Source organism: Chinchilla lanigera, unplaced genomic scaffold (assembly GCF_000276665.1).
Source record: "Chinchilla lanigera isolate Chin_1 unplaced genomic scaffold, ChiLan1.0 scaffold00091, whole genome shotgun sequence".
Lineage (NCBI taxonomy): Eukaryota > Metazoa > Chordata > Mammalia > Rodentia > Chinchillidae > Chinchilla > Chinchilla lanigera.
Genome location: NW_004955492.1, coordinates 8566928 through 8581044, shown reverse-complemented (window position 1 = coordinate 8581044; position 14117 = coordinate 8566928). Strand labels below are relative to the sequence as shown.

Here is a 14117-nt window from a genome sequence, read left to right as displayed (position 1 = left end):
CCCACTCCTGGTACCAATTCCGTATTCCCATGACCTTCAGCAAGCACCTCAGCAGGTCTTGGTTCTTTTCCTGGTGGAGTGACCCATACCTTCATTCCTGAAGGTTCTGGACCATTTGTCATTGTGCCTGTATTAGGTTGTTGTAGTTTTCCATTGACTTTAATAATAGGGCAAGGTAATATTAAGAGGCGCCCTAAGGGATCTTCTGCATTCCATGTGTATTCTTCTTTTTCTCCATTGTGGAGTAGTAGTCCAATTTCCCCCTGATAGTCTGGGTCAATCACCCTTGACAACACTGTGATCTCCTTTTTAACTTGTTTCCTCAGAGGCATGAGGAGACCAAAATGACCAAGGGGAAATCTTAGCTTCCAGTTCAATGGTATCATTGTTGTGCTTCCTAGTGCAAGCCTTCCCCCTTCTGGAACTAAGACTTCTAAGCCAGCAGAACATAAGGTCGCGGGGACAGGAAGCAAAAATTTTGCTAGTGGATCACTAGGGGTAATGGTGAATGGTACCATTCCTACTTCCACCCCTTGATTCCTGGACCCATGAATCCTGGCAATGGGGGACACAGTGCCATATAGTGGATGCTGATTCAAAGCATATACAGCCTTTTGAAGCACCTTACCCCAGCCCTGCAAGCTATTGCCACCTAGCTGGCACTGTAATTGTGTCTGCAAAAGACCATTCCACCTTTCTATCAGTCCAGCTGCTTCTGGGTGGTGAGGAACATGGTAAGACCAATGAATTCCATGAGCAGGGGCCCATTTCCTCACTTCTTTGGCTGTAAAATGTGTTCCTTGGTCAGAGGCAATGCTATGTGGAATCCCATGACAGTGGACAAGGCATTCTGTGAGTCCACGGATGGTAGTTTTGGCAGAAGCATTATGTGCAGCAAAGGCAAATCCATATCCAGAATACGTATCTATACCAGTGAGGACAAAGCGTAGTCCCTTCCGTGATGGAAGTGGTCCAATATAATCAACCTGCCACCAGGTCACAGGTTGATCACTATGGGGAATGGTGCCATACTGGGGACTCAGTGTTGGTCTCTGCTGCTGGCATAGTTGGCATTCAGCAGTGGCTGTAGCCAGATCAGCCTTGGTGACTGGGAGTCCATGTTGCTGAGCCCATGCATAAGCTCCATCCCTGCCACCATGGCCACTCTGTTCATGAGCCCATTGAGCAATGAAGGGGTGGCTTTAGAAGGAGGTTGGCATCCACAGACCGGGTCATAAGATGGTGCACTGCGGGCCTCCAGGAAAAGCTTACTGCATTGGCTCGGGACCTCACTGCTGCCGACGATGGCTGTGGTACCTTTTGGGGGAGCTCTGGTTCTTCTGAGCATCACTTCCTGGCTCCAGTGCAGATCCCTCAGCCTGCTAGCACAGGTCCTTCATCCTGCTGGCAAAGACTTTGTAGATTCCACCACTGACCTTTGGGCCTTCCCAGCAGATCCGTGAAATAGGCCTGCATGAGATGTTGTCATGGGCTCTGGGCCTCCAGTTGGACTCGTGGGAGGCATTGTTATGAGCTCTGGGTATTCAGCTCAACTCATGCAGGACATTGTTGTGGGATCCAGGCCCTCAGCTGGATTCCTTGGTCTTACTGTGTGGACAGATTTCCTGCACTCTTTTGTATACTGTTCTTTGGGTGGCTATCATAAATAATCATATAAAGTATGTGTCCTGTATTATATTGTTCCCCTTGCAAAATAAGCCCCAAACCGACACAATCTCTTTTGTTAGAGGGACTTGCCTGTGAACCTAAGATGGGAGAAGATACTTCTTTTCCCCACATGTAGTAAAGGCCCATTTAAATTTTGTTAAAGTTTTACCTCATCATTTGTTGGCAGCCACTGGAGCTGGAAATTAGCCATATGTGTGAGGGCAGGACAGAGCCAGAGTGCCTAAGCAGTTAAGATACCTCAATCTTGAGAAAGACAAACTGCCTGGACAATTATAGTCGTTAGTCGCTAGGCAACATTACCTCTCATGATACGAACTTTGCAAGAGTATAAAATAAATGCTTCTACTGTTGAAGTTAGGTCCTCTTGCCAATCACATAAGGGGTCGCCTTCACCTGACCCAGCTCTTGTCTCTTGTCTTTATTTTACTCATACCCACCGCCGTTCCCATCCGGGGTACAAGGTCCCCACACCCATTTAGACTTGTACCAGTGTGAGATACCCAGGTTGGGCTCCTCTTGGCAATATGCCTTCCCTCTGTACATCTTCCCAAGGCACCATCCTTATAGTTAAAACCGAACACTTGACTTACATGGCACTAAACACTACAGTGGCAATAGGAAGCTCCAGAATTGTGTCCTGCAGGTGTGGCAGGATTGTGTTATGTATTTTATCTAGAGGTCCTCCCAAAGCCTCATGCACGCATAGGTGAGGCTTTTAGGAGTAACTGGATCATGGATGTGCGATAATGGATTAGTCCACTGATTGGTTTAGCATAGTTCTGGGTGTGGGTAGTGGATTTACTGATAAGAGAAGACCCACCCTGGTACAGCACCAACCAATAGCCTTGTAACCTGGATGGAATAAAAGGGAAAAGCAGAAGGAAGGCTACTGCCTTCTGCCTGCCTTGCCATGAACTGTTTCTCCCCTGCTGTGCCCTTCTGCCATGCTGCGCCCTTCTGCCACGCTGCCCTGCCTTGGAGACAGACCACTGCGGACTGGAACCTCTATATGTGAGCTAAAGTAAATTTTTCCTCCTTGTGTCAGGTATTTTGTCCCAGCAATGAGAAAGTAACTAAGACACACTGTTAGGATCCCAGGCTTGGCAGCATGGTGATCAAGACAGTGTAATGGAAGGGAAGGAGAAGACAAAGAGCCTGCCATGAAACTATCCACACTTGATGTTTCCCAGGTACCCATCTAATCTTCTGATTGCAATGACTTGAGATGACTGTAAAGGTCCTTCAAGTATCCATATCTACATTCCTTTGGTTAGACTTAGGCTATTTTCCCATGGGACCCATCACATCCAAAATTCCTCACAAATACTTAAAGCCCATAAATTGGCTTGAGAAAATAACGAGGGCCGGGGATACAGTTCAGCGGCACAAGCACCTGCCTAGCAAACGCAGGGTCCAGAGTTCAATTCCCAGTACAAAAAAAAAAAGGTAAAGAGCAAAACATCGTGCCCATACCTGTACAATAAGTGAGGGAGTGGACTGCCTTCTGGAGCTTTCACTCCTTCAAGAGAAGCACAAATGTTCCCTGTTCCAGGAAATAATGCATCTCATTTCTTGAGTGCCCACTTTCTCTTGAGTGCATCCTAAAATCTCTGCCTCGCTAGGCATGAGGGCACACACCTGTAATCCCAGCACGCAGGGGGCTGAGGTAGGAAGATTGCCATGAGTTTGAGGCCAGCCTGGATGACATAGCAGGACCTTGTCTCAAAAAAAATTTCAATTTTTTTTTGATACTGTGAATCAAACTCATGACCTCAGGCTTTCCAGGCAAGCGCTTATGCCGCTGAACTACATCCCTGGCCCTAAATTTTTTTTTTTTTTTTTTTTTTTTTTTTTTCTTGAGACAGGGTCTCAGTATGCAGTTCAAGCTGGCCTTGAGCTCACTTTGTAGCCCAGGCTGTCCTCAAACTTGCATCAATCCTCCTGCCTCAGCCTCCCCGGTGCTGGGATTACAGGTGTGTGCCACCACACCCAGCTCAAAAAAATAAGAATCTCTGCCTCATAAACCTCCCTGTGCCTCTTAAAATTTCTTTAAGTAATTTAGAACATATATTTTTTCCCCCTTAGCTCTGAGTTCAACAAACTACCCATCAAATGTGTTAGCTTGGCCAGGCATGGTGGTGCACGTCTATAATTCCAGCACTTGGTAGACTGAGGCAAGAGGATCACTGTGCATTTGAGGCCAGCCTGGGCTACATAGTGAACTCAAGGCCAGCCTGAACTGCACAGTGAGACCACCCCCCCAAAAAAAAGTGTTAGCTTGCCTCAAAAAAACAGCTTGCCATTCTGTCATACCACTCCCCCTTGTAGCTGAAGGGCAAAAAGAGCCAGACGATTCCTGTATCAGTGAACGTGGCTGTGCTCCAATAAAAGTCTACACTAAGATTTGAATTTCACGTATTTTTAATGTATTGTGAAATATCTTTGGGTTTTCAACCACTGAAAACTGTAAAAACCATTTATTACCATACAAAAAGAGGCCTCAGGTCAGCTTATTGACCCCTGCAATAACTTCATGTAGTTTTCGTACTTTATATGCTGTTTTGTATCCCTGTCTTATGTTTATCAGCTTTGCTCTTTTTATGGAATAAAATGGACCTCTACTTTGTAAAAGTGTATCTACAAGGGTTTGACCTCAGTGGCCTAATATTTCCTGAGGCCCTATTTGGGCCAAGGCCAGGACAGATCCAGCACAGAGACAAGCCTGGGAGAATGTACAGCATAATCCCAATCTCCACAATATGAAACCTCATCTCCATGTGTTAGACTTCAGGTAACTTGGAATTCCTTTTTTTCCTATTTTCTAACGTGTCTACAGGAACACACATATGTTTCAGTGACTCTCCAAGCATACAGGATACAATGTAAGAGATTCAGCATAGCACTGAAGCTCGACAGAATCTGGCCCAGCTTCTCTCCAATAACTTCTTTCACCACTCTTTAAACTATATATACCATCAATGCTGAATTAATTTACTTAACTGAATTAATTTGCTTCTTTCTTTCCTGGCCCATGAAATAGGACGATGCATATTTGTCTAATTTACAGGACTACCAAAGCCTCAAATGTAGCAACATTTAAATGCTTTGGACACTTAAACATGGGGCTAAAACATGGTGCATTTGGCTATTATCTTGTTACTAATTTTGTTTTCCTTCCTTTTAAATTAAAAGCCCCAAGGACAGGGACAGACACTGCCTTCCTCCTCCGCGGTCAACTCCACTGCCTTCCTCCTCCGCGGTCAACTCCACCACACGGTTCCTGGTCCATGGTGGGGGCAGGTGATGCTTATTTACTGAACAAAGGCAACCACACAAAATGTAAATAGTGGCAAAGAAACAGGACATTAACAATCCAATCTTCAGCCAGGCGTGGTGGTGCACCCCTGTAATCCCAGCACGCGGGAAGCTGAGGCAGGGGGATTGTTGTGAGTTTGAGACCACCCTGGGCTACAAAGTGAGTTCAAGGCCAGCCTGAACTGCATATCGAGACCCTGTCTCAAAAAGACAAACAAAACAAAACAAAACAATCCAATCTTTGACAAGTAGAATGGGAATGGGACTTATAATTACTACTCACTCTTCTGTATTTGTCCTATTAGATTCTTCTTTATTTCTAAATCCCCATAGCAAATTCTAATTAGAACCTGAACATAGTACAAAGTTTTACAAGAAGCACCAGACATAAAGTTCACTATAAATTTTAATCTATGATATAAATTGTTAAAGACACATATTAAAAAACAATATAGTGATTAAATTCCATTTTATAAATACTTTTGTGGAACAAAGAGATTTCCTTCATATCTGACTTTGTATTGTGCTTTGTTTGCCTTCTGAGAACCGCACTATAATAACAAACTATGTAAAGAACACATGTAAAGCATGTTAAAGTGGTTGGCATAAATGTACTGTTTACTAATTCAAACAATACCACATTCACTCATTCACTGAATGCACTTCATTTACCTGTAAGTTCCCTTATGTAGGATGAATTACTACACTCCACATTCCTCATGACACAGTAGTTTCTTCCTCCAGTACAATCAGGGACCAACGGACACACTTAGGGTGTGGGAAGACTCCCCTTTAACTGTACCAAGATAACTGCTCCTCAGGTTCTGGCATCATCAATGTTAGGAAAGCATTTTTTCTTGAGACAATACCACACTGATACTAAATATGGCAAATTCAATGGTTACCAGCATCACTTTAGAAATTATGAGATATTTAGGTAAATAAAACAATAATCAACATAGACTTTGTCTCAAAAATACAAACAAAAAAACTATAATCATAAACATAAGAAAAAAGTCTACCAATGTCTTTCAGGAAGAGTGGTACATTTTCAAGGTTCTTCATTATTCTGTGTAGTAGTAAGGACTTCTAAATGTTTTCCAAATGTCTTAAAGCTGAAAATTCGCCAGGTGTGGTAGTGCTTGCCTGTAATCCCAGCACTTGGCAGGCAGAGGCAGAAAGACCACAGCAAGTTTGAGGCCAGCCTGGGCTACAGTGAGTTAAAAAACCAGCCTGGACTACATAGCTAGACCCCCTCTCCCCTAGAAAGCTGAGAATTAGTTATATTATTCAGACTTTAGCTTTGTTAATAAAGTTTTTAAAAAGTATTATAAAAGCTAAAATTTACATGTGAAGAAATTACAAGTCTTTATAATGTACTTCTTTGTGTGTGGGGGGGGCGGTACTGAGAATTGAACTCAGGAGCTTGCACTTGCCAGGCAGGTGTTTATACCACTGAGCTATATCCCCAATGGAATTACAAGTCTTTAATAAGACAATTTTCAATATATATGCTTCAAAAAATTCTAATGTAATTTTGTGGGGGGGGGGGTGCTGGAGATTGAACCCAGGCCTTTGTGCAAGCTAGGTAAGTGTTCTACCAGCCTTTTTAGTTTATGAGATAGGGTCTCATTAAGTTTCCCAGGCTGGCCTCAAATTTGCGATCGTCCCGTTTTAGTCTCCTGAGTAGCTGGGATTATAGACATGCACTACCTATCCAGTTTTAGCCCTCTTTCTTGATAATACCTGGTAATTTATGACTTGCTTTCCAAAAGTACAGACACAAGTATGTGAATGAACGCTGAGCACAGTGGTGCACATCTGTAATCCCAGCACTTAGGAGGTTTAAATAAGAGGATTGCCAGGAGTTCAAGGCCAGCCTAAGCTACACAGTGATTCAAAGCCTGGACTATAGAGCAAGACCCTGTCTCAAAAGGAAAAAGAAAACAGCAGTTTTCGGTGGAAAAAATGGGGCTTCTTCTCTTTTAAAAATTCATCAGGCTTCCATGTGCCAAAATGTTGAAAACTGCACACATTCAAACGTAGTCACCCCCCATGCAAACAAAAATGCCTGAACTCTTAACCTCTGAAGTCACAGGAAAAGGGCAATATAAATGTTCCCTTCTCTTCACCTGACATGAATTATTTCTGTTTTTACTCAAATTCGCTCTGTGAGAACATGAGGATACAAGAAAGGGTTAGATTTTCATTTTTCTGCTATTCTATCTGGTAAAATTAGACCAAAAGTACATGGGTCACAGTAATTGATAAACTAGCCTAAAGTAATTAGGAATTTACTTTACAATTCCCTTTTTTTTTTTTTTTTTTTTTTGATTTTTTTCTTCGAGACAGGGTCTCAGTATGTAGTTGAGGCTGGCCTTGAGCTCACTTTGTAGCCCAGGCTGGCCTTGAACTCACCACGATCCTCCTGCCTCAGTCTCCCAAGTGCTGGGATTATACAATTCCCTTTTAAAAGCTGTCATTTGACAACAGCTTAACTATGAAACAGCAGGCAAAAGATAATGAGGTGACATGCCATATAAATTAAAACATTGCAGCTGGGCGTGGTGGCACACGCCTATAATCCCAGCACTCAGGAGGCTGAGGCAGGAGGATCCTTGTGAACTGGAGTCCAGCCTGGGCTACAAAGTGAGTTTGAAGCCAGCCTGAACTGCATAGAGAGACCCTGTCTCAAAAAGACAAAAAAAAAAACAACAACAAAAAAAGCAAGATAAAAGTAAGTACAATAGCTGAAAATAAATTCAGTGCTATAGATATTTTAAAATGTGTAATTATTAAAAATCTGAATAAAAAGGTCTTGAGAACAAATACATTTTGAGGCAATATTTTATAGACTTTGAAAAAATAGGCATATTTCAAATAACTTGAAGTATCATTTACAGATTTCATAGTCTCTTAAAATTGTTTTCTTCAATGCTGCTTTGCTTTCAAGTTTCTCTCAGTGACTGTTCTTTATGCTGAAATAAAACTCTGCTTGTTCATTAGTTTTCTGTACACCCCATCTGGCTTTGAAAGCAGCTCCTCATGTTTCCCATGTTCAAGAATTCTTCCCTGGTCAAGCACAGCCACAAGGTGGGCATTCTTGATGGTGGACAGGCGGTGGGCGATGATGAGCACTGTTCTGCCCTCCATCAGTCGATCGAGGGCCTCCTGCACCAGGTGCTCATTCTCGGCATCCAGTGCACTACATGGGCCACATGGAGGAAGCAAAGACATGAGTGCCACATGTGCAGTTGCTCATGTACCTCCTGGTCTACTGTCAGGGGCCCTGCACTAGCAATAGCCTCCACTTTGATAAGAATCGCCCTGCTGGGGCTGAGGGTGCTACAAGGAGGTGGTGTGCACAAACACTGTGGCCTCAGCACCCAGGCTGACCAGAGGGATCCAGGTCTATCTCAAAGGTGCTGGAACCAGATCTAGGCCTGCCTGTGCTCTCCACTGCCCCTGCTGATCCAGGCACCATCACTGTGCAGTGCTGGGGAAAAGCACTGTGTGTTCCATCACTTTGAAAGAATAGAAATGTTTTCCTAGCTGGGGGTGGTGGCACTGCACACCTGTGATCCCAGCGCTGGGGAGTTAGGGAGGTGGGGTGGGGTTGAGGCTGAGGCTGAGGCGGGAGGACTGCTGTGAGTTCAAGGCCAGCCTGGCTAGCCTACATAGTGACTTCAAGGCCAGCCTGAACTACATAGTGAGACTCCGTCTCAAAAAAAAACCCCACCAACACCAACAAAAAAGTTCTCCTGAAAAAAAAAAAAAAAAAAAAAGTTCTCCTGAAGGGAGCATTTAGATTAACACAATTATACACATTATTAAGAACTAGGACATCCTAACATGGTCACTTTATCTAAGACACAATGAAAAGGTCTTGGTGGAGAGGTAATTTGGTTTAGCACAATTACACATTTACTAAGATACTTTGTATGCACATGTTATAAGACATCCCTCCCCCCAGACACAGGTCAGGAAGACATCAGGGCATTGAGACAGCTTTACCTGGTTGCTTCATCTAGGAGAAGAATTTTGGGATTCTGAAGAAGGAAAACAATTTAAAAGAAAACATTATTTTACTAGAAAAACCCAAATTTTCAGCAATAAAAAGGAATCACATTCTGACACACGCTACAGTGTGGATAAACTATGGCAGTATTAGTCAGTGAAAGAAGCTAGGTACAGGAGCCACGCACTGTGTGCTTCCACCTGTGAAATATGCAGAACAGTCACTGCATAGACGGCAGGCACATCAGTGTCATCCAGGGCTAAGTCAGTGCGGGACACAGGAGGCTCACACAGGGCTCTGCCTGGAGTCACGAAGACATTCACTCTAAACAGATGATGGTGCTGGAGAATTATATCTCAACAGAGCTTTTTTTGACACAGAGTCTCACTGTATAACCCAGGTTGGCCTCATATTGGTGATTCTCCTGCCTCAGTCTCCCAAGTGCTAGGATTATAGATGTGCACCACACCTGGCTTCAAGAGAGCTATTTAAAAAAAAGAAAAACACAGACTCAAATGTCTGAGATAGGGACAGTTTAGAAGAGTTGAAGACAATTTTAAGCCATTATCACAGTGACACCAGACTGGACATTATTCACAACAGTTTTGTCCTGTTGGTCAATCAAGGAATAGCGTGATAGCTAGGTATGGTGGTACACATCTGTAATCCTCGCACCTGGGAGGCTAAGGTAGGAGTTCAAGGCCAGCTTATCCTACATAGTGAGACCTTGTCTCAAAAGAACAAAACACACACACAAAAAGAAAAAAAAAAAGAAAAGAAAAAGAAAGAAAGATTGAAATAGGAAGAAAGTGTTCAAACGGAGTGGGGAACAAGGGAGGGTGGAGGGGGCCAGGAAAGAAGGTAAAAGTAAAAAAAATGAGAAAAGAAGGAAAACATGGAAACAAAACTTTTGTAAATGGGGAGGATCAGAGGAGTTGAAGGGAGGATAGGCGAATGGGGAAAAAAGAAACATATCATGTACAGGTACATATTCTCCATGATGAATGTGATCACTACGTGTATCTAAAATGTGCCAATAAAATCTGATTGGGAAAAAAAGAGATAATTTACAGCAGAGGAAAAACACGATGTTTCTGTCCAGAGAACTACACAAAAAAATTGTGGTGCACAACAGCGAGCTGAGAGGTGAATAGGCAGGTGCAGCATCACAAAGACCTACAGTGGTAACAGGAAAACAAAAAAGATGTCAACTGCACCCTATAAGAACAGGAGAACAAACCATATGTGCTATCTGTGTAGGCTATACCTGTTTTTTGTCTTGTCTTTTTGAGACAGGGTCTCGCTATGCAGTTCAGGCTGGCCTTGAGCTCACTTTGTAGCCTGGGTTGGTCTCGAACTCACATCGACCCTCTTGTCTCAGCCTCCCGAGTGCTGGGATTACAGGCAAGTGCTGAGATTACAGGTGTACGCCACCACACCCAGCTTATGCTTGTATATGGAACTTGTGCAATTGTCATGTGTGAAGACTGCCCTGGATGTGACAGGTGAAGCAAAACTTGTTTCTGTGGTAGACTTTTGTCTGTGTTTATGCTGTATTTCACACAGGTTTTTATTTTAAAAAAAGAAAGAAACAGCATGAGATGAGAATCTGAAATGAGTAAAACAGATTGAAACTCTCAAAGTCTTGTTAATAGTTGATTTAGGTGGGCTGCGGATATAGCTCAGTGGCATAAGCACCTGCCTGGCAAGTGCAAGGTTAAGTTCAATCCCCGGTACCGCCAAAAAAAGAATAGTTGATTTAGGAATACCCAGCTAGTACATAAAATTGGATAAATAAGAGTAAATCACTGGGGCTGAGAATTTAGCTCAGCAGCAAAGCGCCTGCCTGGCAAGCGCAAGGTCGTGAGTTCGATTCCTGGTATGAGAAGAAAAACAAAGAAAAGAGTAAATCACTGTAAAATAATGTAAAATAGATGCTTAGTAAGCTTAGAGTTGGTTATAAACACAATCCAATTGTAGAGCATTTCTGTTACCCAAAAAGTCCCCTCCCAAGTCCTGATACCAAAAAAAAAAAGGAAGAAATAAAATGGATGCATTTCATAGTATGGAAACTGTGCGTCTATAACCTGTCTTTAAAAGATCACCTGTATACAAAGGAGGTGGCGGGGACAGGGGGATAAAACAGCAAAGGGACAACAGAAGCAAGAGGAGGCCAGTGTGGAGTTAAAGAAACCACACTTGTTACTTGATGGATGGATCTTCTAGTAAAGTTCTTAACTGCTTTTCTGGTAACTTCTAAGTCTCTTCTGCTTTACACATTACTTATCCACATTGTTTGGGAAATAAATTTTTTTTCCATTGAAAAATAAATAAATAAATAAAAAATAAATAAATAAAAGATCACCTGTAAAACCTGAAGACAATCACTACAAAACAAAGGACAAGGGGCTGGGGATATAGCTCAGCAGCACCACACTTGTCTGTCAAGTGTGAGGTGGTGAGTTCAATTCCCAGACCAAAAAAACAAAGAACACCAGAACAAAGGACAAGGTTGCCATTTCCTTCAACATAGGACAATGGACCGTCAGCTACTAAGGTGCTTCCCCTTCCCTCTGGGAGTCCAAGTACTTCAAATTTGTACTGAACTCAGGCTTGACTCCAGGTTATACAAATACACATTCTCATGCTGTTTGGATAAGGTAAACTTCCTGTCCCTGGGTGAAACTTTTCTCCCTCTGACCACCCTACAACAGCCCTGGGCCCTCACACCCAGGAAATACTCAATATTCACGGTTAAGTTTGTACTCAATATTCACGGTTAAATTAGTGGAACCCCTAACTTATCTTTTACCAGATTCTCAACCATATACCCACCCACCCTCTCAAAAAAAAAAGAAGAAGTAGTAGAAGAAGAAGGAGAAAATGGTAAATTACAAACTCCCAATTAAAAACAATACTAAAAAACCAGGCAACTGGATTCAGGTTTACCTTAAGCAGTGCACGGGCAATCGCAATCCGCTGCTTCTGTCCACCTGATAAAAATAACATTTTAAAAAAGAAAGTCTTAACAAACATTCTCAGGAAAAGGTCTTTCTGATAAGACATGGCAGTTTGAAGATGCCTTCTAGTTTGCCATAGGTGGCATTGATAGTTGAACAAAAACCTACTTCTTAAATATGTTCCCATCAAAGTCAAAATTAGTAATTATTGTTGTAGCTAAAATTTATTGAGGACTTACTACACTTCAGCATCTCTTTTCCTTTGTGGGATTGAACCTAGGGGCTCTGCACTGAGCTGTATCTCTAACCCTTTTTAAATTTTGAGATAGGGTCTCACTAAATTGCTAAATTGCCCAGACTGGGCTCAAACTTGTGCAGTTCTCTTGCCCCAGCCTCCTAGGCTGCTGGCAGGCTTTTTTCTTTTCTTTCTTTTTTTTGAGACAAGGTCTCTCCATGTAGCTTAGACTAGCCCTGAACTCACTATGTAGCAGAAGCCTCAGCCTCCCAAGCGCTGAGATTATGGTTGTGTCACCACACCTGGTGGCAGGCATTTTCTAAACACATTATGTGTGCTCTTTCATCTTTTAAAAATATCCCTTGAGATAGACTCTATAATTATGCCCATTTTACAGGCGGCAAATGGAGGCACAAAGTAACATGTCCCAGGTCTCACAGTTGAAGCAGCAGAACCAGCACCTGAGTCAACAATGGGAAAAGCTCTGTCTCTGCTACCACACACTGTTCCTTCCCAGTATGACACCCAGTGTAGAGAAGACTACAAACTCAAGAGATCCTATCTCTGCAAACTAGTCTTTACTCTGCCCTCCTCATGGTGTATTCTTCATCTCCCCGCCCTGAAGCATATGGTCACACACACAGGAAGATACCCTAAGCCCCTCCTTTTTCAAGCACAAATTCCACTCAAAGGAAGGGAGCAAGAGATGAAGGGAAGCTGCAAGGCAGCAGTCTTGCCTGGCCAGTGTCCTCCCCTCCTCCAGGGACCACCCCACTGAGCTCCCACAGCCCCGAGGGTTCATACCTCCCCATGCGGGTTGCTGCAGGAAACCTAATTCTGCCTTTGGTGGTAAAGCCTTCCCTTTAGCTGACTGCTGGCAAAGCATCCTCCGCCGCAGAAACTGCTGGGCAGCACACAGCCTCGTGCAGGTGAAGTCCTTCATGTACAGCTGTGCTGCAGTGAACTGGTCACTGCTCCCCGCAGGAGTCAGTGCATGAGGGATCCTCTAACCATCAGCATAGGTATCTGAGTGCCTGGAGGTTCCTAGAGCGGCCAGCTGACAGTCTCCTGTGCTTGGAAGTGCCCTCAGGACCAGGAGGTGAGCTGGGGACCTGCTCCTAGGTGCCTATTCCTCCCAGGACACAAGGGCAGTTGCGAACTGTGGCTTATTTGGTTGTGAAGTGGAACCAGAGAATGCTGCTAGAAGAAAAGGACACACACAGCAATTTCTACCAGGAGCCGCTGAAGCTGGTTTTTCTGCCTAAGGACATGTCTCAGAGAAGCAGCAGCTGGTCACTATCACATAGCAAGGTGTGGATTTTACTCCTGCAATGTCTAAGATCCACCAGAACCATCTGCTCACTACTATTTTTGGCTTAAAAAACATACACAATGCTAGGTATTGTGGTGCACACCTGCAATCCCAGCACTCAGGAGACTGAGGCAAGAGGACTGCCATGAGTTTGAGGCTAGCCTGGACTACAGTAAGTTCAAGATTAGCCTGGACTATACAATAAGACCCTGTCTCAAAAAACAAAAGAAAACAAACAACACACAAAAAGGCTATCAAAAAAAAAAAAAAAAAAAAAAAAAAAAAAAAAAAAAAAAAATGGGCAAAAAACACCCAAAAAAAAAAAAAAAAAAAAAAAAAAAAAATGCACGATAAACTCAACATTTTTGTTTTACCTCTCAGAGGTCCAACTGCAAGCTGATGTGAGAGGCAGAAAGGGTCACTGCCTGTTCTACCCTGTGGCCTGCTCACTGTCCTTAGGCACCTGACACTTCCAGGCAGAGTCAGGTTGTCCAAGGAGACCCGTATCAGTATTCATAAAAGTCTGTGTTTATCCAAAACTTTATTTCCCTTTCAGTTGTACATAGGGGTCCTACCCTTGCATACAGT

General features: G+C 43.2%; 1 protein-coding gene across 1 annotated transcript in view; it reads right to left on the bottom strand.

Moving 5' to 3' along the window:
- Positions 1-7833: 7833 nt before the first annotated feature.
- Positions 7834-14117, bottom strand: part of Abcb10 (ATP-binding cassette, sub-family B (MDR/TAP), member 10) — a gene marked incomplete at its 5' end in the record, with an annotated part of 40972 nt that continues 34688 nt past the window's right edge. The window contains 3 exon segments of the mRNA XM_005405023.2: positions 7834-8209; positions 9019-9053; positions 11972-12015. Of these exon segments, the coding sequence (XP_005405080.2) occupies positions 7978-8209; positions 9019-9053; positions 11972-12015 (311 nt within the window).